General features: G+C 38.3%; 1 protein-coding gene across 1 annotated transcript in view; it reads left to right on the top strand.

Annotated features, from left to right (window-relative positions):
- Positions 1-7,131: 7,131 nt before the first annotated feature.
- The window catches only part of AQR (aquarius intron-binding spliceosomal factor), a 61,547-nt gene continuing 42,352 nt past the window's right edge, over positions 7,132-26,326 (top strand). The window contains exons 1-15 of the mRNA XM_075030365.1: positions 7,132-7,305; positions 8,185-8,241; positions 9,426-9,466; positions 10,490-10,525; positions 12,760-12,880; positions 14,195-14,335; positions 15,979-16,047; positions 16,790-16,890; positions 17,575-17,651; positions 19,489-19,553; positions 21,479-21,595; positions 22,560-22,673; positions 23,488-23,591; positions 24,409-24,511; positions 25,568-25,688. Coding sequence (XP_074886466.1) covers positions 7,222-7,305; positions 8,185-8,241; positions 9,426-9,466; positions 10,490-10,525; positions 12,760-12,880; positions 14,195-14,335; positions 15,979-16,047; positions 16,790-16,890; positions 17,575-17,651; positions 19,489-19,553; positions 21,479-21,595; positions 22,560-22,673; positions 23,488-23,591; positions 24,409-24,511; positions 25,568-25,688 — 1,351 coding nt within the window. The 5' untranslated portion in view covers positions 7,132-7,221. The remainder of the gene's footprint in view (positions 7,306-8,184; positions 8,242-9,425; positions 9,467-10,489; positions 10,526-12,759; positions 12,881-14,194; positions 14,336-15,978; positions 16,048-16,789; positions 16,891-17,574; positions 17,652-19,488; positions 19,554-21,478; positions 21,596-22,559; positions 22,674-23,487; positions 23,592-24,408; positions 24,512-25,567; positions 25,689-26,326) is intronic.

The raw sequence follows: 26,326 nt of genomic DNA, 5'->3' as shown, positions 1-26,326 counted from the left end.
CTGACCGGCTGTGACTGTGGCCCGTCAGCCTCCCCTGGAAGTGGTCTGGGTACACAGGGTAGTAAGAGCACGCAGGAACGGTGGCTATCCAGCTTTGCCTATGGCAGCTTCACTGGATGTGGCACTGGAATGTGCCTTGATGACATAGTGAAGGAGGGAAATACTATTCCTAAGCTAAAGAAACCAGCTACACATGGTGTCTCCCATTTGTACTGCTAATGCATTGCACTCAATTTCTATTGACATCAAGGAAAACACTTATCTTCCTGGCGTGCAAATTTGCATAATTGTATTTGTGCTTCTTTTTCTTTTAAAGAGTATAAATTTTAATGCTTAGTATGTGTTTGCAAAAGTAGCTTGCTGAGTTACAGAAACTCAGATGATTTCCTCAATTTCCACTTTATTTTGATTCTAAGAGGATCCTGAAAATACAGCTGAGCAGAGAGATTCCTGTTAGTGACAATACAGTCCTACTAAACTGAGTAGAAATCTGCTAAGCCATCTAGACACCCGAAGTGTATCAGTCAATTTGAGGATAATTTTTAAGATCAAAACGTTATGATTTTTTCATGATATTGAGAGCAACCTTGGATTGGTATCTTGGCAACCTTGTTTGCCGTAGTGCACTTAAACTTGTGTTTTATACTCTGGGTCTTAATAATAGCAGGTACTTGGGTAGTCAGAATAGCTTCATAAGAATTCCCTCAGGCATCGAATAGCGTGTCTGATGCTAGTGCAATTAGCAGAGGAAAAATGTCCATTTGCCAATAAGCTAAAGTGATTTGTTGTGTAATATTTTAGTTTATATCACAGTAGAAGGGGTTTTTCAATAAAAAAAAATATTAAAAGTTAATAAATTATTTTTTGGTATTACACCAGTGTGAACTTCTCTGTTTCCAGTAGGTATTCTGTTTTATTGCCATTTTATCCTCTTTTAAAATTCTGACGTACTAATGGGAATGTCTACCAAAAGCCTAGAAAATATGGAGAAAAGCAAGGATGAAAGCTTTCGGACACTGGAGCTAGCTGTCAGCATCTTAGAATTGTTCTCTCTTGATTAAGTTTTATGCTGCATGTTAGATATGCTTCAGTTTTCTCTGCAATCTGTTTGAGTTTTTTTCCTATATCGTGAGAAAATATATGTGATTGAGAATCTACTTTTACAATGATGCTGCAAGTAGACTCAACTTTCCGTATCATTTCTCATGCTAGCACTAGCAGAAAGGAAATTATTTCCCTTAGAATCTCATTTCAGTGATGAAGGCCTCATGTTCCTCTACCAAACAGATTTATCTCACGTTAATTTATTTTTTTCCCCACAGAAATTTTATCACATAACAGCCTCTCACAGGATTTCTAGCAAATATTTCTAGAGCTTTACTGGCTTTTGGCCTCTTATTTTTATACCACTGTTCTGCTCTGAACCCAGCTAAAAGTCTCTTAAGAGAAATAGAACAGCCCAGAGTCTGCTCTAACTTGAGGTGTTACCCAAATGTATGCCCAGCAACAGAAAGCCAAGAATGACATAAACTCTCGTATTTCCCCACCTCCTTCACTAGAGGCACTGCTTGCTATTCTGGGATATAAAAGCAGCTGGGTTGCTGACTTAACCATATTTTTCTCTAGTTGTGAGCTCAGAATTTCCATTGAAGTTACTGTAAGTTTTGCACAAAAATCAAGGGCAGTACATTGGCCAGAACGTGTGCTAAATAAATATTTATACACAAATCAGAATGCTACTGACGGCTTCTTTACACTTTTAAAATTCTAAATATTTTAAGAAGCATCTGTTACTAAACTGAGGCATCATTTTTGAAAGTACCCATATTTACTGAGTGGAAGTACACATATTTACTGAGTGAGTACCCATATTTAATGAGATGAACACAGTGACAAACTCTTGGACTAGAAGAATGCACATAAATAAAAAGTAAAAGCAATGTGATGCGATTGAATTAAAACTGTAATGAACAGGCTGAACATTTAGTTTATGTGAATATTAACTGCTATGAAGGATAAGCTATAACCAAAGGAATAACCCCTGTCATTTTGCCTAAGCTTTTTACCTGTTGAAAGAGTCTGCTGATCTTTTTTGAGCTTTTCCAAATTTTATTTACGTGAAAGCAGGTTAAATAAATATGCTTCTCCTATCATATCAACCGGTAGGAGACAGAGGAGGTTTCTGGTCATCGCTGAATAATGTACATATTGTTCCATTTCTATGCCATTCAGCCCCCATCCATTTCAAAAACTTTTATAACTTGCAAGTGATATTTCAAAATGCTGCATATTCATAGTCACTTCTTTGGTTAGAAGAAAAAGCTGTTTGTGCAAGTTTGTACATATACATGATGAGACTTCAAATTCTCATGTTTGGAGCTTTCTGTTTCAGAGGGATGCCTCTCAAAAAAAACGTGTGTTTACATGTAAAAGTCAACAAGCCAGAGGTAAAAGCTGATTTTAAAGAGATGCAGTCTCCTAAGCTTTATGGCCTTACTTCACAGAAAGCCTACCCAACATACCGCTAATGTCACTGGAGCTGGGATTCATCTGCCCTAAGTTAAGGTATCCAGTGTGCAGATAGGTACTTCCCCAAAGATAAGCTTATGCATTTAGTATAATGCAATTGTATTAGGCCAGATAACAAACTCCTCTACGGCAGTGAGACACACCCCAGATATCTAGACCTCTATCCTGAGAAGCATAGTTCTACTAAAAATCACCTGGACCACCTCAATATTTTTAAGTTGTGCACAGCGAAGGCAAAATTCAGACATCTCCCTCTAGGACTTACATGGCTTTGACTTTCTGCATACAGAACATTGCTGTCAGAACAATTGCAGCTCAGTTTTGAAAAAAAGTAATGTAGACTTCTCTTGGCCTCTGAGTTATGTACCACCAAGGTCCAAGAAACTCTACGGGTATTCAACATACATAGAAATGGGTAAAAACTACTGTTGTAAGCAGAAGTACAGCCATATTCAATAGTTTTGGAAGGAAGAAGAGGCCCCTGCATCTCCAGCAAGAAGTAATGCAGGCCAAAGACTCAACAGCCTTTATCATGCACTGGAGCTTTAGGCCTAGCTTGAAATTGTACTGGCGGACCAGCAGGAAAACAACCCCTGGGTGGGAGAGCGTGCAGCAGTATGACAGTGCTGCCAGTGAGCTGCTTTTCTGTTTCATCAGAGCAGTGTTAGCACGTCCTCAGCTATGAGGGAACAGAGTCCTCACCCTGGCAAGAAGGTTTCGGTATCTTCAATTCTGTCTTATGTTAGGGGAACCTCCACCTGCTGCTGCTCCCCTGGCGACTGGGAGTTCAGACAATAGTAGAGTTGTGATGGTAGCTGCCCCATCACTCCAGATCAAAGAGCCAGGAGTAATTGCTGCTGCTGTACTGCAGTGACCAGGCTGAGGCACATGGGGAACCCTCTGTCCCTAGCACAATGCTTGCTTGGAGGAGGAGGAGGAGTCAGCCAATGCCTGCTCATAATTTTGAGGGAACCTGATGACTAGAGTGGGTAAGGAAATGCCACTTTTCACCCTGAGCGCAGTGCTGGTATTTGTTACCTGCTTTGGAACAAAGCTTTCCCACCAGTTCACATAGGTGCAAGATGGTATCCATACTGAGTCTGCACCTCTCAGGGCAGTGTTTACTAAGGTCTAAGAAGCTGAAAGATAAAATATTCAAAAGGTAAATCTCTGTATTTGTGTGAAACAGGACAAAGTGAAACAACTTTTATATTAGAAGTATGTAGCTGCTGAATCTAGTTTCACTGGTCATGTCTTACTGAAGACCCTAAAACAACAACAAACCTTAAAATCAGTTAATATTAGAAATCCTTATAGATTAATTGTTTGGAGTTTTCATTGCTAGAAATTAATCATTTCTGTGACTCTAGGTAGAACCTAAAATAATCCAAAAGGTAGACGGGACAGAACATAGAATCAATCCCTGCTGATTATTACAAGATACTTTCTGACCCACTGATACTGTATTCGGAAGAGTATCATTGAGATAAAAGCAATGGCCAGGTTATTGATGACCTTGGCTTGTAAAGGTTACAAAGAAGAGGAGAAAAGCCTATTTTTCCTGGCTACAATAATATAGGAGGGCAAGCATCCAAAACAAGAAGAGCTAATTAAGCAAGAAAACAGCACAGCATTGAATATAAATTGACCAGGACTGTATGCAGCCTAGAAATGAATAATAGTCTTGAAAACTGCATCTACTCAAATGTGTGACTTTTTAAATAATACATGTCTTCATGAATGAATTAACAGATTTTTGAAGAGAAAGAACACTTGATTTTCTTGACGTGTTAAGTCAATGAGTACAGAAAGATGGAGAACTTCACAGACGGCTGTGGGGACGACAGGGTGCAGGGTTTTATTTCTCCCCTGACTACAAAGCAGTTTGGGGTGGAAAGAGACAGATGTGCCTGCACTCTGGGGGAAACTAAGCAGAGTGTTCAAAAGACCAGTCTTGATAGACAGTTGTGAGCTGGGGTGAGATTTGCAGACGGGGACATAGGTACAACACCGGGCGTCACTATGGCTGGTCTCACCACAACTCCTCTTTAAAGGTTCAGCTGCTCTTGAGGCTTGAAAGCGAAGTATTTTGCCAAAACACTAATTTATACTTGTGCTATTCATTTGTAGTCTTACTGTCCCAGCACTCTGTAACTAAACAATACCCCTTATAGAGAAATACTTAATGCATTATTTATAGGGAGGAGATCTTTATCACCTTATTTGACATTGCCACTGAGGGATGTAATCACATTGCCTAATATTAGTCATCTAATATTAGTTTCTGATATCAGAAGCTCCTTCAGAAAATGAGTCAGAGCACTTAAATTGGTTCTGATTTGGCCTCTGGAAGGACCTCTGTCACCACATTGACTGTAGTGAGGTTTAAGACAACTAACCTCCTCGCTGGGACACCCAAATGCCAAAGGTTAGGTAAACACGGATTCCTCCTTGAGCTTTCATAGCTTTGATACCATATGGAAATTTGTGGGTTTTGACACATGCCTGATGATCTCTCATAAGCAGAGGTCAGAAGGTTTAACATAGCCTTGCAAGGCTGCTCTAGAAAATTTACCGAGTCCAAAATCTTTTTGCCTGCCTACTCTTTGGCATGGTAATAATTCCAAAAAAAGTCACCTTGTGGGTAGCACTTAAGCATGTGATTAGAAAAGAAATTTAAGGTCACCAGTTACTGTCACCTCTGATCCCAAGAAGTCACCACTGCCTCTCCTAATTGTCCCATGGTCCATCTTAAACACAAGTCAAACTTTTGGCTCTCATCTGAAAGCCAATTTTAGAAGCTTTTCTATTTTTAGCCTATGTTTATAAGTAATGAACTTACATTCCTTTGTCCTTTTTTATCACTGATTTGTGTTCAATAGTTCCTTCCTTTCCTGCTGTTTATCCCTCTAGTCTACTTATGGATAGTAAAAGTACTCTTTTGTTTGCCAAACGACAAGCTGTTCCGTTTCTACTTGTTCTGATACATGCAAACGTAAGCTATGTAAGTTGATTCCTGAGGTAGTCAAACACAGAACAACCTAACTGTGGAAGGTAAGTTGGGAGAGGACACTGTAGGCAGTATTATCAGCTAAGATGCAGCAACATACTAATATGGCTCAGCCAGCCACCTCAGAGATTAGGTAAATTTTACTTGTATTTTCTACACTTGTCCATGGATGCAAGTGCTAGCTGTTGTACCAAGTGATGGAGCAAGGGCAGAACCAAACGGGGTAGTTACATTTGCATAGATTTCAATAAGCCTAAGTCGGTCACGAAGCTGCAACCTCTAAGTTGATGAATTTAAATTGAAGCATCTTAATATGCTGATTTTTATGAAAATTTAAGTGTCAGAGGGGGGTACGTTGGTTTAAGTGCATTTTAAGTGCTTTGCATTTGCGTATTTTTCATCAAATTACAGATCTCTGAAAGTTTCAATCATTAGACAAGGCAACGCTCAATCCTTGTTATTTACAGAATTTGTTACTGGTACTTTTGTACCTTTGATTTTATTAGTTCTCATAGAGGAAACTTGCATTTTCTGGATCTTTTAAAGCAAAGACACACAGTAGGCATATTTATTTGAATGCAACCACTGTCTGATGCTATTCAAGGTACTGTCATTACTTTTTCCATTCCCATTGTACATTCTAATTCAACTTCAGAAAGAATATTTAGTTTAACCTCTGCTTGAAGAAATGAAATGGAGATCACCTTAATATCAAAACAAAGGAGGTCGTATTCAAACAGACTTCAATGGTATCCTCCTGGAAGTTTAAAGTACTCCTCCAGCGGCAGGTGCTGGATAATGAGCGCAGAAACAAAGCACCGCAACTTCTCTAGGGAATTCTCTGTTAATTTCCTCCTCGATTAATCTGTTTACCAAATAGAGTAAGTTAACTGCAAACCACTCTAAATCATTACCAAACTGCTGACTTCTGTGAGCAGGTAGTTTTCCCCTCTTACCGTTGCCTTTCCTCTCCTCCACAGATTTCCTGAATTACAGGGATGTGTACCAGAGAGCACGCAGCTGTGCTGGGATCTCGGTGGCGTTTGTTTGATGTGAGTAAGGGTGGGTCTTTTCCACGTTAGATGGACAGAAACCTTTGCTCTAAGTGATAAATAAATAACAAAATAGAAGGAGTCACCCTAAGTGGATTTACAGAGCGTTTGAAGGGTGACCAGCGAAGAAACCTGGCGCGTTAACTAGCGCCCCCCCCCCCGCCGCCGCCGCCGCTCTTCTTCTACGACAGCCTGTCGCCCTTCATCACGGACTCCCTGAACGGCTGGTGGCGGAGTTCCTCACAAGGGCCGCCTGGCGCTGCCGGGGGTGGCCGGGCCGAGCAGGCCGCCCGCCACCGAGGCCGGCCCCCGGGGCGGCCCTTGACGGCGACCGCCACAAGGCGGCCCAGACCCACCTCACCGGCGGCGGGCCGGGGGACGGCCGGGGCCGGGGGACGGCCGGGGCCGGGGCCGCCGCCGGCAGTGGCAGGGCAGGCGCGGCAGGTGGCGCGGCCGCCGCCCCTCCTGTGCCCGCGGCCGCTCTAGCGCTGCTCGCCCCGGAAGCCGTCGCCTCTCGGCTGCGCCGTACCCGGAGGTTAATGCCGCTGGGCCCGGCCCGGGCTGAGAGCGGTGGCGGGAGAGCGGCGCGGCCCGGCCCGGCCCGCGGCAGCGCCTTGGGCCGGCGTCACCATGGCGGCGCCGGCGTCCTCGGCCCCGCCGAAGAAGATCGTGGCGCCCACCGTGTCGCAGATCAACGCGGAGTACGTGACCCAGGTAGGGCCGGCCGGGGAGCGGCCCGCGGGGGTCTCCGGGCCGCCTCGGCCGCCGCCGGGGCCCGGTGCGGGCGAGGCCGTTCCGGCAGCGACGGCGCCCCGGCGCTTAGGGAGACTTTGTAGGGCGTGGGTGCTGGGGAACGGGTCTTGTTTTGGGGTAGGGGAGGAGAGGTTTAACGCCCGTGTCACGTACGGAAGGGCGTGCGTCCCCAGGCCGGAGAGACGTACAAGAGCAGCACCACAGCGTAAATCAGCCTTCTTGTATTAGGTGAAGAGTTGCCGGCAGTTTCTTGCAGCTGAACGTTTTAAGGGCTTTTATGCAAGCGTTCGGGTTTTTGTGCTGAAGTGCTGCTTTCCTTCCTCTTCTACGGCGTAAAGAAGGTTGAATGAAGTTCGTTGGGAAGCTCTTGCCACCACAGCTCAGGACTTTTGGTGGAGTGATGGCTACAGCAAATAGCCTTACAACGTTCGAACTTTTATATATAGTCTCTAGTTCCTTGTGAAATTCCTTTATGGGAGCATAGTTATTTGCAGTCTGGAGTTTGCAGTCCCTGAAAGGTCATGGTGTATTTTTGAGGGATTTGCTAGAAGTAACTTAATAAAAAAAATTGTTTATTATATAGCAGTCTATGGAGCTGAAATTTTTACAGATGAATCGCACCTCTGTTGGACAAGATTTAGGCATTAAACCTTAAATAGTTGAAAAGCATCGCTATTGGAAGACATAATTTTGTAACCTATAGTCAGTGTAGGCTGAAATTAAGCATGATACTAGTGAAATAAAGTTTGGGGATGGGATGTGTTACAGAGTTATTGTATCACTACAACTGAAAAGGTATACGTTTAACCTTTTTTTTTAATTTATTTTTCCCCCATACAGTTAGCAAACAAATACTGGGCTCCACATGTGAAGAAAAAATTGTCTTTTGAGTCAAAGGTAAATACCTCTACGGGAATTGTGTTGGGGTGTGAAAGAATGAGGATCAACCTTTTTCTGATGTGCCCACTTCCAGTAGTGCTTATTTTATATAAGAGTATGGGAGACTGCTTGGAAGATCAACAGTTGCTTAACACACTATAATTTGTTATGTATTTGTAGTTTATAAATGTAGGCACTGCTATGAAAGTGTGCTGTAGCAGTGCAGTTCTTCTGTATGCTATTTGTTCACTTTATTTTGGCCAAGAACTTATGAGAGTAAAAGATTTTTGAGCGTCTCCTTTGAGGTTAAAAGATGTTTGAGGAGGGGCTACTCTTAAAAATCCAAGAAAGGTGAAGGATGCAGGTATTACTGAACTCTGTACTTCTTTCTAAAAGCTTTTTCAGAGAGTTTTGATCAGACAGCTTTAGTGCTGTTCTGTTGGATATGTGTATTTTGAATGTTTAAAATTCATCACGATGTGTTTGATTTTGTGTTGGTTTTCTGTAGCGCGGGGTTCTTACATGTTAGGTCTCTTTCCCTTGTGGGTGTTTGGCTAAATCTCCCTTTCTAGCCTCAGTTTACTCACTTTCTTTGTAGTATGTGTGCTAGTATTTGTCTGTGATTGTTAGAACTAGGATGTACATAAGCAGCTGAATTGCATCTCTCTGTCACGTGATGTCAAAGTGTGCCTACTGCAACAGATAGTGCAGATTCTTTTAATTCCTGTTGGAAAAACGAGGTAAAAGTGTCTGGATTTGGTTAAATGTCAGTTAAAAGAAATAGTGACAACAGATGATTGAGTTTATGCAGACTTGCCTCTTGAAGACTGTTCTTAAAATTCAACAATAAGCCAAAGATTAACAATAAAAAAGTTTGCATATCTGTTTGACTTTTATACAAAAAATCTTGGTGAGATGTAGGTTATTCTTCAAAATAACTTGAAGGTCCTATCAATTTTCTGTCATCGTGTGCTTTCCCCTAAGTTGGTTCACTTTCACTGTGAGAATGTGTGTCTATGAAGCTTTCAGTCTGTTCAGAGCTGAGGCGTAATTGTTACTACGTTTTTAATCAAATGGCAGTAAGCAGAGAGTAACTAACTCAGAGTAACTTTGAGTGCATAAGATGTCTTAATGCATTTTTAATCACTTTATGAAGTGTATAAAATTCTTAAACCATTTTTTGGAAATATTCTTTCCCATAGGTTATTGAAGATGTATATACAAAAGAAATTGTCAGGTCAAAGTAAGTACACTAGTCACTTTCACTTACAGACATGCATTCCAGCATTATCTGTATTGAAGTGGTTTCTAATGTTTCATAGAATATTTTAAAATGCATTTACATGTTGAAAGCAGATGAAAATGACTGGAGAGCATTTGAGTCATTTAATCATTGTGGCATTTCAAAGTCTGAATGTGGCAAAAAGAAAGTTCATGAGCTCACAATCCTTAAATGTGATGGTTGGACATAATATTATTTGGCTCCTTGATCTGGCATTCTGTTGTGTTTTATGTTGTTTTTGTTGTGATGGTTATAGAAGCCTGGTCTTTGCTTTTGTCACTAAGGTATGTAAAGAAAAAAAAAAATCAGTTGAGGAGTGTGCTGCCACTAGCTTTTTGCTCTTTTCCCTAATTATTGTTACCAGGTTTATATAGGGCAAGTCTCATTTCAGTGAATCGTTAGATGGGGGAGACAAAGAATTCAAGATAAACTTCATTCTACAGCTGTGTGTACAGAAAAGAGTTGTAACCTTAGCTGTTTAGAGTTTTTCAGGGGAAGTTTGAGCTCTGGAGAGAATTCCCTTTATGATTCCTTTATGAAAGTAATCTAAGAATTGGCATACAGGATCAGAGTAAACTTCAATTTCCAGTCACTAAGAGGAGATACCATTATGAACTGATTAAATACATAGTTGTAGTTTTCCAGAAGACGCTCTTGGCTTCTAGCAATTTTTGTCTTCAAGGCTATTGGAAGTGGTGTCTTCATATTTAAAAGGTCTAGATGGATTTTTTTTTTTTTTTTAAATGTGAATTTGATTGCTTAATGAACCTGCATGAACTTTAGCTTCCACAGTGTTAGAGCAGTTGCTTCTGCATTCAAGTGGTTGCTCTGGCATGGAAATGAGAAGGCAGAAGTAATTTCTAGATGTTTCTACAGGTTTCATTATATAACAAAATAAGGGAAAATACAGCCATTTTCCATGCAGCTAAGATGTGTATGGGAGGCTTTCTTTCCTGTGTTAATTGATTACTTCTTCCTTTTTAGGTTTGCTATTAGGAAGATAATGCTTCTTGAATTCAGGTAAGCTAATTGGAGTGAAATTTTAGATTATTTTTTCGTAGGAACCCATAAAGATAAGAAGCAAATACAAGACAGTAAGTCAGTTTGAAGGCAGTGTACTCATTTGTTCCTACTTACTAAAGCTTTGAATTGTGTACCTAGGCAAATTAAGTGAGGAGAGCTTAATTTAAGGAGGAAATCATTCCATAAGCATAAGTAACATATTAGAGTATCTTGGTTTATGATTCTGAATTTCTAGTGTAAGTGAAGCACCAAAGAAGAGCGTGTGAATGAAATAGGTGAAAAACTTGAGTCTGTAATTTGGAATGTGTTATTAAGCCTTAAATCAGAACTCACCAAAGTCAGAGGAAGTTTTTGGATTAAGTCTCTTACTGTGAGGTTAAAAATTAATTGTGCTGCAGCAGCATCACTAACATTTTCTTCTCTTGAAAAGAAATGGAAATCTGTCCAGAAGATTGTTACAGCTACTTCAGACTTTCCTGGAAGAATTCATGAAGCATGTCTAAAATAATGTAAAATAAATATTTGCAATATTTACATATTTAAAAGCACAATATTTAGTGTTCTGTTTGGCTCTGTTTATCTCTGAAATCTTATGAGCAGACAGAATGAGATGGTTTTTGGTTGAGAGAGATTCTTCATTTCAGAAGGCTGAAATACATAAGTAGTACCACTAACTAGGAAAAGTAGGACAAACTTCCCTCTGTTCCCTGCTTCTTTATTAGAAAAGGTGGAAGAGAAAATATAAGCTATGGTTTGGGGTTTGATGCTAACAAACAGCATGCTGGTAGCGTGACTTCTGGAATTCGTATGCCAGCAACCATGGAGTTACAGGTTTTTATTCTTTCTGTGAACATTCTTAATGTTACCAACCTGGAATGTAAATTTAATACTTTCTGGTCTATAGCCCCATCTACTGCCATTTGTCCTGTAAGTCATTTTCTCTTCTTACCCCCACTCCCCCAACCTGTCTGTCAAGCTCTCCTGTCTTCACACACATGAGATTTTCCTGTCTGTCATTCTTGCTCACATATGTTTGTCATCACTTGGGGGCATAATAGTATTTACTAAAACGTATTGAAGTTTATTGGAATTCCTGGGTGAAATGATGTATGGAGTTCAGTGGAGTTTTGGGGGGGTTTCCCCCTCCTGTTGGTAGATTCAAGCTCTTGGGAAGCAGTATGTATTTCAGCTTGTATATATCTATGACGTTGTCTCAGCTCCATCTGAAGTTACACATTCTGGCTGAGCTTCCAGAAAGTGTAAATCCCTGTCTGACCATTACTGAGCCTTTTGCTCCTGGTTACATACAAGTTCTCACTGTGTTTTTTCACCACCATCTCTGGTACTTGTCTTATCTGAAACTATTGAAGTAGCTTACTGTAATACATCAGAAAAGTAAGCTGTTCAAAAAAGTAAATAGGTAAAACTGAGTTGGCTCATGAGGGGCCAAATGAATGTTAGAGCAGGCCTTGAGATGAAGGAATGGATGAGCAGCTTGTTTAGGAAGAAACAAGACTTTCCACTTTCTGGTGGCCGTTGTTAAAATAGCACAAAGTGCATGTGCACTGGGAATGATGGATTTAGGGATTGCCTCCTCAGGAGTAATTCCTGCATAGCTTCAAGAGGAAGTTAAAGGAGGGAGACAGTTGTTTGTCCAATTTTAAGAGTCTCTTCTATGAGAAATGTGCCATATTAATGAAGAAGAAATTTTTAATTTATTAAAAATAAATTTATTAAAAAAATTTATTGCCTTTATATGATTAGAAGCATAAAATCTCTCTAGATGATTCATAATTTTTTACAAGAAAGGTTATTTAATAATACAAATACTGTTTTATGGTAGTTGTCTTTTGCATTTTACGCTAGGAAATGCTGCATGTGACATTCTTTAGACAAGTGAAGTTTTTTTGTTGTTGTTGTTCTTTTGGAAAATCAACATGAATTCATGTTATGTCTTTGTATTGAGCTGTGGCTACTTATTACACTTGAAAATCCTCTGGTGAATGTGTCTTCCTGATAAGAAACTCATCTGTCTCTTGTAGCAGTTACCAAGTCTAACAAGTTTTGCTGCAGTGACCTAGATGACAGGTAACGTCAGGAACTACTCACAAACTATAAAGATGGCTTTAAGGAGAAGGAGGAAAAAACCCCTGTGGATAACTGCTCTTTTAAATGAGTGACAGGTTGTGTGGGTGGCAGCAACTAATGAAATATTCTTTGTCTCTTCACAGCCAGTACCTTGAAAATTACCTGTGGATGAATTATTCTCCAGAGGTGTCCAGTAAGGCATATTTAATGTCAATCTGCTGTATGGTGAATGAGAAGTTCAGAGAGAACGTCCCTGCGTGGGAGGTAACCAATTTCAATTACAACTAGAATTGACTTTGATCCGCAAGTTGCAGCTTTTGCAGTGTGATCACTTATACTGACAGAAGGTAGCAAAGCTTGTAGTGTTAAAAGTAAATGGTACCTCAGCTGGAATGTCTCATGATGTTTTAAAGTCTGTGTTCTTTTTGGAGAAAGCAATGAACAGATGAAAAATCACCTAATTGCTTCGGTGCGTAAGTCCTTTGTTCTGCTGTGTGATGCCTTTACATCATCATCAGCATTTGCGTTTTTGGCACTTGACAAAAGTCAGGCATTTGCAGAGAAGTTCTTGCTCGGATATTGAAAGGAAAAAGGATTTCTATATCTGTGGGTATAAGAAGGCACCACTGGCAGTCTAACATATTATCCAATAGTGTCTTGCTTAAAACCTGTGAATATGGTTTTGTAGCTTTCTTGCATGGAATTTTATACTAAGATAATATCTTATTCTGCTTTTGTGTGTACTGGTTTTTGTTGTAATAGGTTTAGAAATGATTCAGTGTTTCTGCAAACAGTCCAGTTCTCACAGGCCATCTCAACAACATCAGCCTAGTAAGAAATTCTATGCAAGCTTTATTTCAGAAACACACTTACTTCAATAGTAGTGCCGTTACTTCAGTGCTGGCAAAGCACAAAGGATTAATAACTTGCTCATATGATGTCTGTGTCTTTTTTTTTTTTTTTTTTTTTTTTTTTTTCTGGCATACGTACTAGATGCAAAATGACAGGTGCATGTTACTTTCCAGGCAGCTTAGTTAAATTTGTTATTTGGTACGTGGCTGCCCTTGTAAAGAAACGGTTTTATCTTGATGATTATTTGGTTTACCTTTTTCCTGCTGAGGTAGCTGAGTGAGAGTTCCACAACTGTAATTAATCTCTGGTGGTTTTTACCTGCTCACTTCTTGCAGATCACGAAACAGCTGCCATAGTTTTGGCCAAAATCTACCAATTCTCTTCTAACCTGTGTCCTTTTACAGTAATTCTATGCAATCACCAGTTGAACATTCCCACAACACAATCCACTCCACTTGTGCTTCTTGTTCAGTTTGTCCTATGCATCATCTCTGTTAGACTACGCAGAAGGCAGTAGTCCCATGATGAGCATGCCCATAGTGTGAGGATCCCTGATCAGGAGGATATCATTAGTCTGTTTTGCTTGTGCTGCCTGGTCAGAATAAATGAAAAAGAGAAAAACTAATCCTCCCTTTTATAGATTTAAGTGGATTTAGAGAACTTAAGCTATGTTACATGAATGAAGATTGAAATGATTTCAAAATCAACTTCCTCTTCTTCTCCTAGACATTCAAAAAAAAGCCAGAACACTTTCCCTTCTTTTTCAAATGCATACTGGAAGCATCGCTGGTTGAAAATGACAGTGAATATTCTCTGCATGAACAGACAGTCCTGCTGCTTTTCCTTGATCACTGCTTCAATAGTTTGGTATGTTAAAAGTAACTGTAATACTTCCAGTGTGTTTATGCTGTTCTGTGTTAATAGCATTTTAGTTTGAGCAATTTCTTCTTATGAGACAGATGAAGCAAAACTCCCATTTAAGGAAGATGACCGTATCAGAGGGCTTTTACCCCTCTCTTTGACTCTTGCTTTATCTCTCTCATCACATTTGCTTTTCTCTGACAAAAGGTCATAGAAGAGACTTGAAATTGGAGGATTGGCACTTAGTGCAATTTAAAGGCATGTATTCAGACTTATATTTAAAATGGTGCTCAAAAAATAGGTATTTATATTTGAAAAGGTGCTTTACACTTAAAAGCAGGTTACTTACTGCTGTACTCTTTGTAGTTTGGCTGTGAAATTGCACAAAATTATTTCCATTAACTATTGAGAAAGACAGTAATTTTTTTCACTTTTGAAACCAGGTTTGGATAATATTTCTATCTGCATTTCTCCCAAGTTAGTTTTAAGAAAGCATTGGACCAAGTTGTGTTCTCAATCTATAGTAAAAACCACAGTTATAGATCCTAAGTAGCAAGTGTAGAGAATAATTTACAGTTATCTGTTATATGAAACAGTACTCTATTACCTCTCTTGCTACTGGGCTTTTTCTTTACTTACATTGCACACAGGATATATCAGTCAAAATCAGGGTCTGCCCAAATAAAGAACAAAATCATGTTTTGCAGACAAAACAGTTTAGAAAGTGTATTATTTGATTTTGGAATTAGGAATGATTATGGGAGCCAGTAATCATCCTGAACCTTACATGTATAGTTTATTGAGGTAATACTTTTCTGTAGTGGCCAAGGTACAATGGATCTTCACTTTAAAGGAGGGTTTGATAGTGACTGTATGGAATCCTGTTTGCAGAGCATGTTTCTCATATAACATGATATGGAAGCGAGTTAAAAAGTGCTTGTAAAAGCATACTGCTATTAGAAGCTGCCCTTCTTTGCGAAATGCAGAACAGGATAGTCACAGTAGTGTTTTAAGTAAGGAGCCCTGACGTGTGAAGTTTCAGAATGCTGAGAATGGGGTATTTGTCTATGAAGACATATTTAAGATGTTAATGGAAGTTTTTCAGTAGTTTAAGAAAACTTTGTGGATCCAGATCACAGGCAGAATTGGAGAGAGAACATTTGAAACAACAGTTGAAGTTACATGAATTATAGAGAAAATCAGTTATTTCAGGTAATGGGAAGAGCGTAGATGAAGTGGGAGAAACTTGATAAATGAAGGGCTTCAGGAGAGAAAGAATAGAGTAGAAAAAACTAGAGAAAGCACAGTAAGAAAGCGCAGTTCAAGAACAAGAAATGACTGAAGAAGGAACATCAGTTCTCATCAGCTTCTATGCTAAAAATACTTACATGGGTGGGGCCCCTGCTGAAGTATTAAGAACTGACAGAATCCATTAAAAGAACCTAAAATGTGGAAGTTGTCAACAATTTTAAGTGTTACTGGGTAGGGCTGTTGCGCAGTTTCCTGTTAGGAAATTGTGAAGTCTAATACAACAACATATATATTTTTCTCAGATGGTAACGTACCTTGATGTATTTTGTAAGACAGGCATGTCGGAAAACATAAGAATTTAAAAAAAAAACCATTTTTTGTCTGTAACTTTCTAACAGGAAGTGGATTTGATCAGAGGTCAGGTGCAGCAGCTCATTTCCTTACCAATGTGGATGGCTCTACAACCTGTAAGCATAACACTGTAAACTGGCGAAGCAATCTTCTAAGCATTATCCAAGTCTGTAAAGTGAATTTTTATGGAATACTGTTATGGAAGTCTAGTATTTAAAGCTGCCCGCGTTGCTATGGAATTATATTTTTGTGTGCTTGGTAAAATTCTCATTCTTGTTTGTTGCTGATTTCCCTGTAATTGTAATTGTTAATTATATAATTTTTCATAAAATTAAGCTTTGCTGCTTATAGCTTCTTCAAGCCATAATTTGTAGACAACACCATGAGATCACAGGGACTAGGGAATGGAGTTGAGATTAGGACGAGAGGAAATGGCCTCAAGTTGTGGCAGGGTAGGTTTAGATTGGATATTAGGAGAAATTTCTTTACTGAAAATGTTGTCAGGTATTGGAACAGGCTGCCCAGGGAAGTGCTTGAGTCACCATCCCTGGAGGTATTCAAAAAGCATGTAGACAAGGCACTTCAGGACATGGTTTAGTAGTCATGGTTGATGGTTGAACTTGATGATCTTAAAGGTCTTTTCCAACCTAAATGATTCTATGATCTAGCCGTGTCTAGACTCTCTCTAGCAGTATTACATTCTCATTTTACAGTGGTACTTATTGAGATTGGTCTGAGACAGCTATTTATTTCAGTTTTCTATATATATTTTCTTTTTTAACAAGAAGACTGGATTGTATTTTTATCTCTCATGGAAAAAAGGATTCTTGGTGACTGAATAACATTTTAACATTTCAGAAACGACTGGAACAAGAGCTGAAAAAGACACCAAAACTAAGAAAATTCTGGAATCTAATTAAGAAAAATGATGAGAAAATGGATGAGGAGGCAAGAATGCGGTATGTTTACAGAAATTTTTTCCTGTTAAATCCAAAGCCCTTAATGCATTCATCGTGTTTCAGCTAAAATAAATTGTTTCAATAAAAAAATGTGTTTTTTTTAAAAAACCCTGTGAATATGGCAAATAAGGATTGATCATATGTGGTCTCCTGGAAACTATTTTGTTTTCCAGCAGTCTTTATGCAAAATACTCTTATAGAACTTAATATTTTATTTGATCAATGAATTTGTGATACCAAATCTTAGAGCTGTAGGGTGAAAGGCATAAGAGAATATTCATGTAGTTACTCGTATTTTTGCATGACCTTTAACAAATGTTTAGCTCTTAAGCAAATAGCTTAGGCAAGTATTTGAATAAATTTGTGTCTATCTTGCCAAAGTTAAATGTTCCAATACTTTTGTGTTGCAGTGTGGTAAGGTGTAGGTGGTGACATACTTCTCTTTGACTCAGTAGAAGCATGAGTTGTTAATCAGTTCTGTGCCTAAAAGTGTAGACTCTGCTAATCTGTCTGCCTAAGTGCAGAGAGAAAAGTTATCTTCTAAATAGTTTAGGTATGTTTCAAAGCAACCTGCTACCATTATATAAATTTTAAAGCAGCTAACTTCGTATTAGCAAAAGATATGATGTACTTCCAGTCTGCCTTTAAGGAATATTAATGCTTTTGTCATATGTCTGATTTTAGAGCATATCAGGAGAGAAGATTTCTTTCACAGCTCATTCAGAAATTCATTTCTGTGCTAAAATCAATACCTGTCTCAGGTAACTGTGGTTCTTAATGTTACTTTGTTATCTGGTAATCTGTTTTAAATTCTTTTCTGTTCCTGAAGCAACTGCTGCTTAGGATACCAACTTGAGGTTGGAGACCTTATCTGGATGGGGTTTTAGTGAAATACGTGCCCGTCTGCACGGATTTCGTGTCAAAATTAGTATTTAGATCTGTATGTGCTTTAAAAATGAAATAGCAGAAAGCTACTTTAAGCCTCTTCTCCTTCTGTTCAGTATGGACTTAATAAAAAAAATATTTCTGGGTACTGATATTCTTTATTGTGTGTTTACAGCCTTCTTACAGCATTAAAGCATTTCATACATACTTAGGTGCCTTGTTAAACAGGTGGTATAAATGCATATCATAAGGCTCTGTTCTGTCAGTACCGTTGATTTATGGTAAGAACAAAAGCCTAAGTGAAGTGAAATTCTGTAAGATTTGACTGCTCTTGATTTATAAGTCATTATGACAAGCAAAATTATATGCTTGCCTGATTTAGAAAGGAAAAGTGTTTGTACAGGAAGGTGTTAGCCTTTTGACAAAAAAGGCTTATTATGCTCTAAGCACAGCACAATTTGGGTGAAATCGCTTCCCCGAGTTCTGCTTTTGCTCTTAAACTCTTAGCAAACTTCAGCTCTTAACTGATCTGGAAGGGGAAATTCTGTGTATTGTGGCTTCCTCAGAAAGGATACCTGTTCCCTCTGTTTTCCCAATTATGCAAGACCTGTTTTAGGAACATTTACATTAACTGTTAATTGGAGGCTTTAGGAAACAGATATTCATTAAAGCAGACTTAGTGTTATGTTTTGACATGATTCTAAAGGCTCCTTAGTAGTCACCACTGACTACCTTGAATATTGTCAAGGCCTTTTGCACACACCTTGCCTGCAGCTTTTATATAGGTATTTTTGAGTACACAGTGTTAAAAGTTCTTAAGAAGCTTAGCAGGCCATTGGTATCTTGTGGAAGTGTGCGTTTTTGTATGTTGTGTTTGTTGGTTTTTTTTCAGAGTGGATAAAAACACTCCTGAAACTCTGGTTCCATTACTTTCTTATATCCAAAAATTTTCTGGTTTGCAATGAAAGAAATGATTGTTTCAGAAAGAGAAGAATGTGCTAGTGTCTTGGTTTCAGCTGGGATAGTTAATTGTCTTCCTAGTAGAGGGTACGGTGCTATGTTTTGAGTTCAGTATGCGAAGAATGTTGATAACACTGATGTTTTCAGTTGTTGCTACGTAGTATTTAGACTAAGTCAAGGATTTTTCAGCTTCTCAAGCCCACCCAGTGAGAAAGCTGGAGGGGTACAAGAAGTTGCCACAGGACAGAGCCAGGGCAGCTGACTCAAACTGGCCAATGGGGTATTCCATACCATGGGATGTCATGTCTAGTATAGGAACTAGGGGGAGTGGGGGCGAGGGGATCGCTGCTCGGGGACTAACTGGGTGTCGATCAGCGGGTGGTGAGCAATTGCACTGTGCATCATTTGTACATTCTAATCCTTTTATTATTGCTGTTGTCATTTTATTAGTGTTATCATTATCATTATTAGTTTCTTCTTTTCTGTTCTATTAAACCATTCTTATCTCAACCCATGAGTTTTACTACTTTTCCTGGTATTTTTTTCCCCCATCCCACTGGTTGAGGGGGGGAGTGAGCGGCTGCGTGGTGCTTAGTTTCTGACTGGGGTTAAACCACGACAGCTAGTTAGCTTTTAACAAGAGTAAAAAATTAATACTGGTATATTAGTAGCATTTATTACATTTTTAAAGAATAGTTCAAATACAAATATATTGTGGTGTGGATCAATTGCAAAAAAAATTTTTCTATCTAGGTCCTATTTCTATGGACAAAGTTCATTATTGTGAGAGATTCATTGAACTCATGCTAGATCTTGAGGTAAGTTACTGTTTCAACCTGTTTCCAGGTGTACTGTTCTAGGTTTGAAATGCGTAAAGTCATTATTACAGCCTTGTTCCAATTAGCAGGTGGTTATGTCACAGTTGTGTATATGGTTGCTTAATAGTGATTTTCCATCTGTAAATAGGAGGTTGTAGCAGTGCATCCACATTGGGAACTGACTAGTAATGTTTATAAACCAGATGAACTGTTAGAGAAAGGTAGGATCCTAAATTGCTTAGTGAAGAAGACTTTGTTAATTGGAGCAGTGGTAATAATCCTGGCAATTGATGAAAATGTGTGACGCTTTAATCTGCTAGGAATAACCCAGAAGTGTTCTTTCCAGTGCATAATAGGTCACTTGAAGTATCTTTTGTGTTGTAGGGTATAATCCCAGAAAGCATCAGTAGTTCTGAAATGCAAACTATTTCTATTTGAGTAGAATTCATTATTTAGAAGTAACAGTTCTGGTGATCTAGGTTTGTTACAGAATAATAGGAGGCCAAGTGAGAAAGTGGGACAATTTTAAGCTTCACAGTACCAAATTAAAAATTATAAGATTAATTTACAATTTCTCACATGAGTAGCAATTTATTTAAAATAACTTTAGATTTAGAAGACATTCTGAAATAAGACAGGGTTTTCTGAAAAAGTAAGTGCAGGGAACTTTAAAATGGCTTGATCTTAAACTCATACAGGCTAACAGTCCTCTGCTGAATCACTTAAGTAGCCTGTACTTGTAGTTGCAATAGAGTGAATTTTTTAAATTAGAGCTTGTTGTCTTATGTGTGTATAAGGTACTCTCATAAGAGAAAATATAAAGTTAAACTTAAGTCTGGCTGTTAGCCAAAATGTTTGGAGGCGGTACATTTAATGTTGGTTCTTGCTAGGTATTACAGGAAGGTTAGAATTCAGGTGGTGTATGAAGCCTGTTTAAGTGACTGGAACAAGCAAATGAGAAATTAGCTGTAAATCCAAGTCTTTTTGCCTCAGTAGCATGTACTGTGTTAATGGGCTCTTTTACTTATGTCAAGAACTTTTTCAGAATATCACTGTTTCATATTACAGTATATAGACTGCCATCAAAACTTGGTGATTTGATAATTTGAAAGGAATGACTCCATGGAAAGTTCGTATTCTGAGTTTGGTTTTTGTAATTATTGTGCAGGGTGATTAACATTTTGTACTACAGATTCTTTTATTTTCTTCGTCTTAGTTCTAAACACCATGTTGATGCTTTTTGGCTTTCTAAATTCAGTCTATAGATTCCACTGAGAACAACTCATTTTTCTCTTGAATTGTTGAGGTGTACTACTATACGCTGTTGAACAGTTGCTACATAGAGCACCTTAAGCTATTTACATTGAGAAGAAATGATCTCTGTTTTGTTTACAAAAAGCTTTTGTAGGTTTTTAATGAAGATTTGAAAAATTCTTAGATCTAATTTGAGTATCTTACAAAGATTAGAAGATACCATATTTAGAAGAAACACAGTTTGCAGTCTTGAGAGACAATCTTAAAATTAATGAAATTAGTATAGAAACCAAACATTGAAAACAATGTTGCAGCAGTTTGACATACCTTTTGTCTACATAATGACTGTGTGCTACACTTAGTAGTAGAATAATTGCTTTATTTAATTTACTTTTATTACTGGCAAAATGCAATCTCACTAACAGCAAGTTTTTGCTGTGCTCGCAGTCATATAAAAGGCTGTGTTCATAGCAGCCTACCTGCATAAAACCAGTGTCTTGGCATATGTAAATGCTGCTTTAATATGAGAACCTCTGTTAGAGTATTAGATATGTAAATAACTGTCCAGCAATCTATCTTGATATGCCTTCTTGAAATGGAAAATTATGAGAAACCGGGATTTCTTACGTTTTGAAGAATTGCTTGTATTAATGTGAGGTTGTTTACCACAGGCTTTGCTTCCTACACGGCGCTGGTTTAATACAGTGTTGGATGACTCCCATCTTGTTGTTCACTGTTACCTCTCCAGTCTTGCTAAAAGAGAGAAGGAGGGTCATCTCTTCTGCCAGGTGAGATACAAAGTTGTTGAAAATAACTTTTTCATTCTGATGCAGCTCTGAATACTGCAATTGTTTTGTTTTATATTTGTTAAGACAGGTTTTTCTGATGGATGCAAACTACGTTTATTTAAATCCTTCAGACAGTAGTTCTTTCTTACCTGTATTTATGTGTGTGACTGCTCTTACATTTCTGGCTCTGTTTGTGAACAGTTCTTAAAGGTACAACCTGGAAAACAGTGCAGCTTCTGGCATGCTTTACCCCACATATAGCAAAAGTTGACACCAATGCATTCTGCTGTGCTTCGTTTTGACCTCAGACTGTTTTACAGTGCAGTTGTTTTTCACTACTGTCCCTCAGTTTACTCAGTCGTAGACAGTATATTGGTTTTTATGGCAGGACCTGAAGATCTGTCCCCTTACCTGCACGTCAGCTGCTTTTCCTGCTGCTTGCTGTCCCTCATCTCTGGCATTTGTTCAGTTTCTCTGAGGGTCAGTATTGATGGAACGCAAAGCCAGCAGCACATCTGAATAATTTTCTTCTTCTGAGTTAAATATTATCATTGAAAGGTAGGATGAATTCCAGAGCTGGCATCAGAGAGGGCAGGGGGGAGCAAGACCTCTCCCTTTTGGTAGCAGCAAGCCCTAAGTTGAGTCCAGTGTTGCAGTGAACCTCTGGCTAGATTACCTTAGTGCAGTTAGTTTCAGTTTCAAGTCCTAGTATGTAAAAGAAATGGCATTGGTTGTGGGCTGTGCTGTAATTTCTATAGGTTGTAGATGAGATACCTAAACAAAATTATTTTGTGCCCCAGCCAAGTATAAAATTTAGATACCACTCCTTAGTCCATTTCTTAAAGAACTTTGAGGAGCTCTTGTTTGTGCATAGTGCCCAGATTTGTCCTCTTAAACTGTGTTTTTGTTTGTGGTAGGGTGTCTCCTATTGTTAATCCACTAATTTATATGAATGATGTCTCAGCTTTTAGATATGCTTAAATTCTACACTGGCTTTGAAATCAATGATCAGACTGGAAATGCTTTGACGGAGAATGAGATGACAACAATTCACTATGACAGAATTACTTCTCTACAGGTAGGCAGATGGCAAAGTGCTTATGGGAGGGAAAGGATTTGGGTTTGTTGGTTTAGTCCAATTTGTATCTGCAATAGGCATTAAGTTATTTCCCAAAGCAAACCCCTTATTTCTCCTGTTGAGTTACAGGAATAGTTTTAACTTGACTTTCTATACCATATCGAAGGCACTTAACGCTTCGATGTTATGTATGTGACTATGACTAAATAATACGCTCTAGCAAAACACCACCACTTTTGATTTGATATTGTTGAGATGAACTGCTCCCATTAAATCTATTCAGAAGGGAAAATTAAGTGCTATAGGAGCTTAACTTATGATTATGCAGTAGGTGGCACCATTTCTTCAAGAGCAGCACACACATATGGTAGCAGTAGTGCATAAGAGACAAAATAAAAATTCACATCACTTGTAGTCATATAAAGATAGTTAAACTTTTCAGAATTTTTCCCATCGGTTTTAATAAAAAATTCAGTGAAACATGGTTAAATTAAACTTGTTCCTTGCTTTTTTTTAGTTGTCTGCAAGGCTACATGTCTTCCCCCTTATGTTTTATTTTAAAGACAGAAAAAATGTTGATAGGAGGGTTTATTAAAAAAGATATTGTATCAGAAGCACAGGAGTAAGAAATAGGTGGTGCTAACTAAGAAAAACGGAGATTTTATCTTGTTTTTATTTCTATCCTTGTAGAGTCCACAGGGTGCTACGTGTTATGAATCAGAAGAAGCTATGCTTTTTTATAACTATTTAGATTGTTATTAACTTGTTTCATTAATATGTGTACATTCAGTTTTGGGGTATGGGTCTTTTGTAGAGAGCAGCATTTGCACATTTCCCGGAGTTATATGACTTTGCACTCTCAAATGTAGCTGCAGTAGATACTCGTGATTCACTGGTGAAGTTATTTGGACCCCTTAGGTAAGTTATCAAAATGCTGTTTAACGTGAAATTGAAATGCTTTGTTCTCGGTATGTTTTAATGTAACAAATTTCTAGCCTTTTTTCTTTCTGACTTCTCATGTGCCTTCTCAGGTGACTTCTCAGGTCTTTCTGACTTGTCATGGTGCCTTTACACCTGCTGAAATAGGGAGACAGGAGAGTTGTGTCCACTAGTGGTGAAGTACTAGAACTCTAGTATAAGAAAAATATCTTTATTTCCTTTTTTTCTAATGAATGTGAGAAAGTACTGATATTCTGGAAAATAGCTAGCTGCTGAAAGTAATTGTAGCAGTAATTACCTTAAACTTTAACTTTTTAAATTTAGCTTTTTTAACTCTTGTGTACAAAAACTACAACAGAAATCATAAAAGTATACCACTGTGTTAACTCTACTGTATTGTAAATGCTGTGATTAAAAGGATAGCAGTCTGTATTTTGACAAAGGCAGATGTGCTCTGTTTTTTGATTCGGTTTTCAGGTACATGTCCTGAAACCATAAAAAAAATTCACACCTTGCTCTGTTTATTGCAGATGAGTGGTTCAGCTTACACCTGTGGCTGAACAACCTTCTCTCATGGAAGTGCTCTAGAGCACTTCATAACAACTGCAAACCCGAATATTTTAAATATCTCAAACTTCCCTTAAAATACTGATCTGTAATTGTTGGTCTCTGATGAAATTCATAGTTGGAATCTTTTTTTTATTATTTTTGTAAAAGCTACAGTGAGTGGTAAGTGGTCTCTCCCGGTTCCAGTAAGTGACACAAGCTTCTTTCTGTTTTTCCTTCCACTGTGCAGCTCAAATGTTCTTCACCAGGTGGCGTCATACCTCTGCCTACTGCCACCCCTTCCGGAAGGGGAAGACTCGAGCTATGAGAAGGAGTTTCTGCTGGAGTTGCTGGTAAAAACATAATTAACTTTGCTTGTGGTTTTCCTTGTGCAAACTCAAGACATAGCTACATCTAGCAACTACACTGTAGTAAAGGACCTTTTGCGGAACCACCTGTGAACCACAGCAGTGTTATAGCAGTAAATGGCATACTGAGATGGGGTTTAAAACCATATCAATTAAGTATTTGAAAATGTTTACTTATAAATGTAGTTTTCCTGAGAAACTAGTACGTGTGTGCTTGGTGTAATTGTAAAGGTCAATAAGCAGAGTCTCAGCAACAGTTTTGAGTTCTTCTGGAAAAGCTGTTGCTCTTTATGTAGTAACCTGTTTGTCCCCTTTAAAAACAAAAAAATCTGCTAAAGTAGATCTAGAAATTCAGTACCTGTGTGGTTCCTCAAGCCCATTTGAAATACCCTTTGATGCACATAATAGTTTTTTGGGATATTCAGTGTATAACAATATTACTGTAGGCTTCTAATCTGATATCAGTGTTAGAACAGCGTAGCTGTTTTTTAAAATCTTCTTCATAGGCTTATTTTATGGTTGTTCATGTCTTTAAAAATCATTCACGTAATTTCCTAAGGTTTAGGTGGTAGTAATATGATGCTTATGGATGCCATGGGGAGAGATTTGTTCAGATGACATATGGTAGTATTGGATGGATTTTTTTTCTCCCAAAGAGGGAATTAAGACTAGCTGTTGCTGAATGAGCAGTGTTAGTTAGCTATTGACCATATGTTTTATGCAAAGCAAAATAAATTTTATTTGAAGTTGATTCTTTGCTAAGCCTTGACTGAAAATATTCAGTTGTGTTGTGCCGTTTTTGATCTGCTGAGTAGCCAAATGATTGTTTGACTCTAGTAATATGACCAATAGTTGGACTATGTGTTTGTTCACCTTTTGATGTCACTGTGTGCATTTAGTTATATTTAATTAAAACAAAACTTATTAAAAGAGAGAAAATGGCAAGGGACCACCAGCAGTCTTGTGAATTAATGTGTATGTTTCACAAATAGCTTTATTGTCCCTTTTTTGACTTATGGAAGTTTAAAATGCATCCTTTAGGTTTCCCGTCATGAGCGACGAATATCTCAAATTCAACAACTCAACCAGATGCCTCTTTATCCCACAGAGAAGATTATTTGGGATGAAAATATTGTACCAACTGAGTATTATTCTGGTGAAGGTATGATTAGTAGTTTAGTAAATACTGAACACAACAGTGAATGCTGGAAGAAAAAGCAGTTCTGATATCTATGTTCATTCTGTCCTTGGAACTTATATGCAGTACTTTGGCATCTTCCAGGATCTTAGAGTAAGGTCATCTTTTTTTGAGTTGTGAATCAGGAACTCTGAGATAAAATTGTTAGCAAATTTATAGTGGATTTAAAGAAAAATCCAAAGGCCTGTGTTTACACAAAGACATTGATTTGCTTATAATCTGGGTAACAGATGTGCTTTACCACCAGCTGTGACACAGGTGTGACACTTACTGTAAGGTGAAACAGGTTGTAAACATACAGCAGAAAAGCTGTTGTCTGTGCTTTGCTCTTAGGCTTTCTTGAACATACTTTTTTAAAAAGAAAAAAATAAGGATGGTGATGGGAGGAAACTAACACTTAATTATCTTACTCTTATTTCAAGGTAGAAGTGTACACAGTTGCTGAAAGGTAGTGTATGCACTCTAAATTCAGAACCTAGTGTTCTTGCTTGATGTGCTCATGATCAAGGAAGCAAACTGCAGGTATTGCTAACAAGAAATGATGTAATTTGAATCTTTGCAATACTCAGCACATGTATTTTAGTCTAGCTACTTTAAAAAAA

Source organism: Buteo buteo, chromosome 6 (genome assembly GCF_964188355.1).
Source record: "Buteo buteo chromosome 6, bButBut1.hap1.1, whole genome shotgun sequence".
Lineage (NCBI taxonomy): Eukaryota > Metazoa > Chordata > Aves > Accipitriformes > Accipitridae > Buteo > Buteo buteo.
This window is presented reverse-complemented; position numbering and strand designations above follow the sequence as displayed.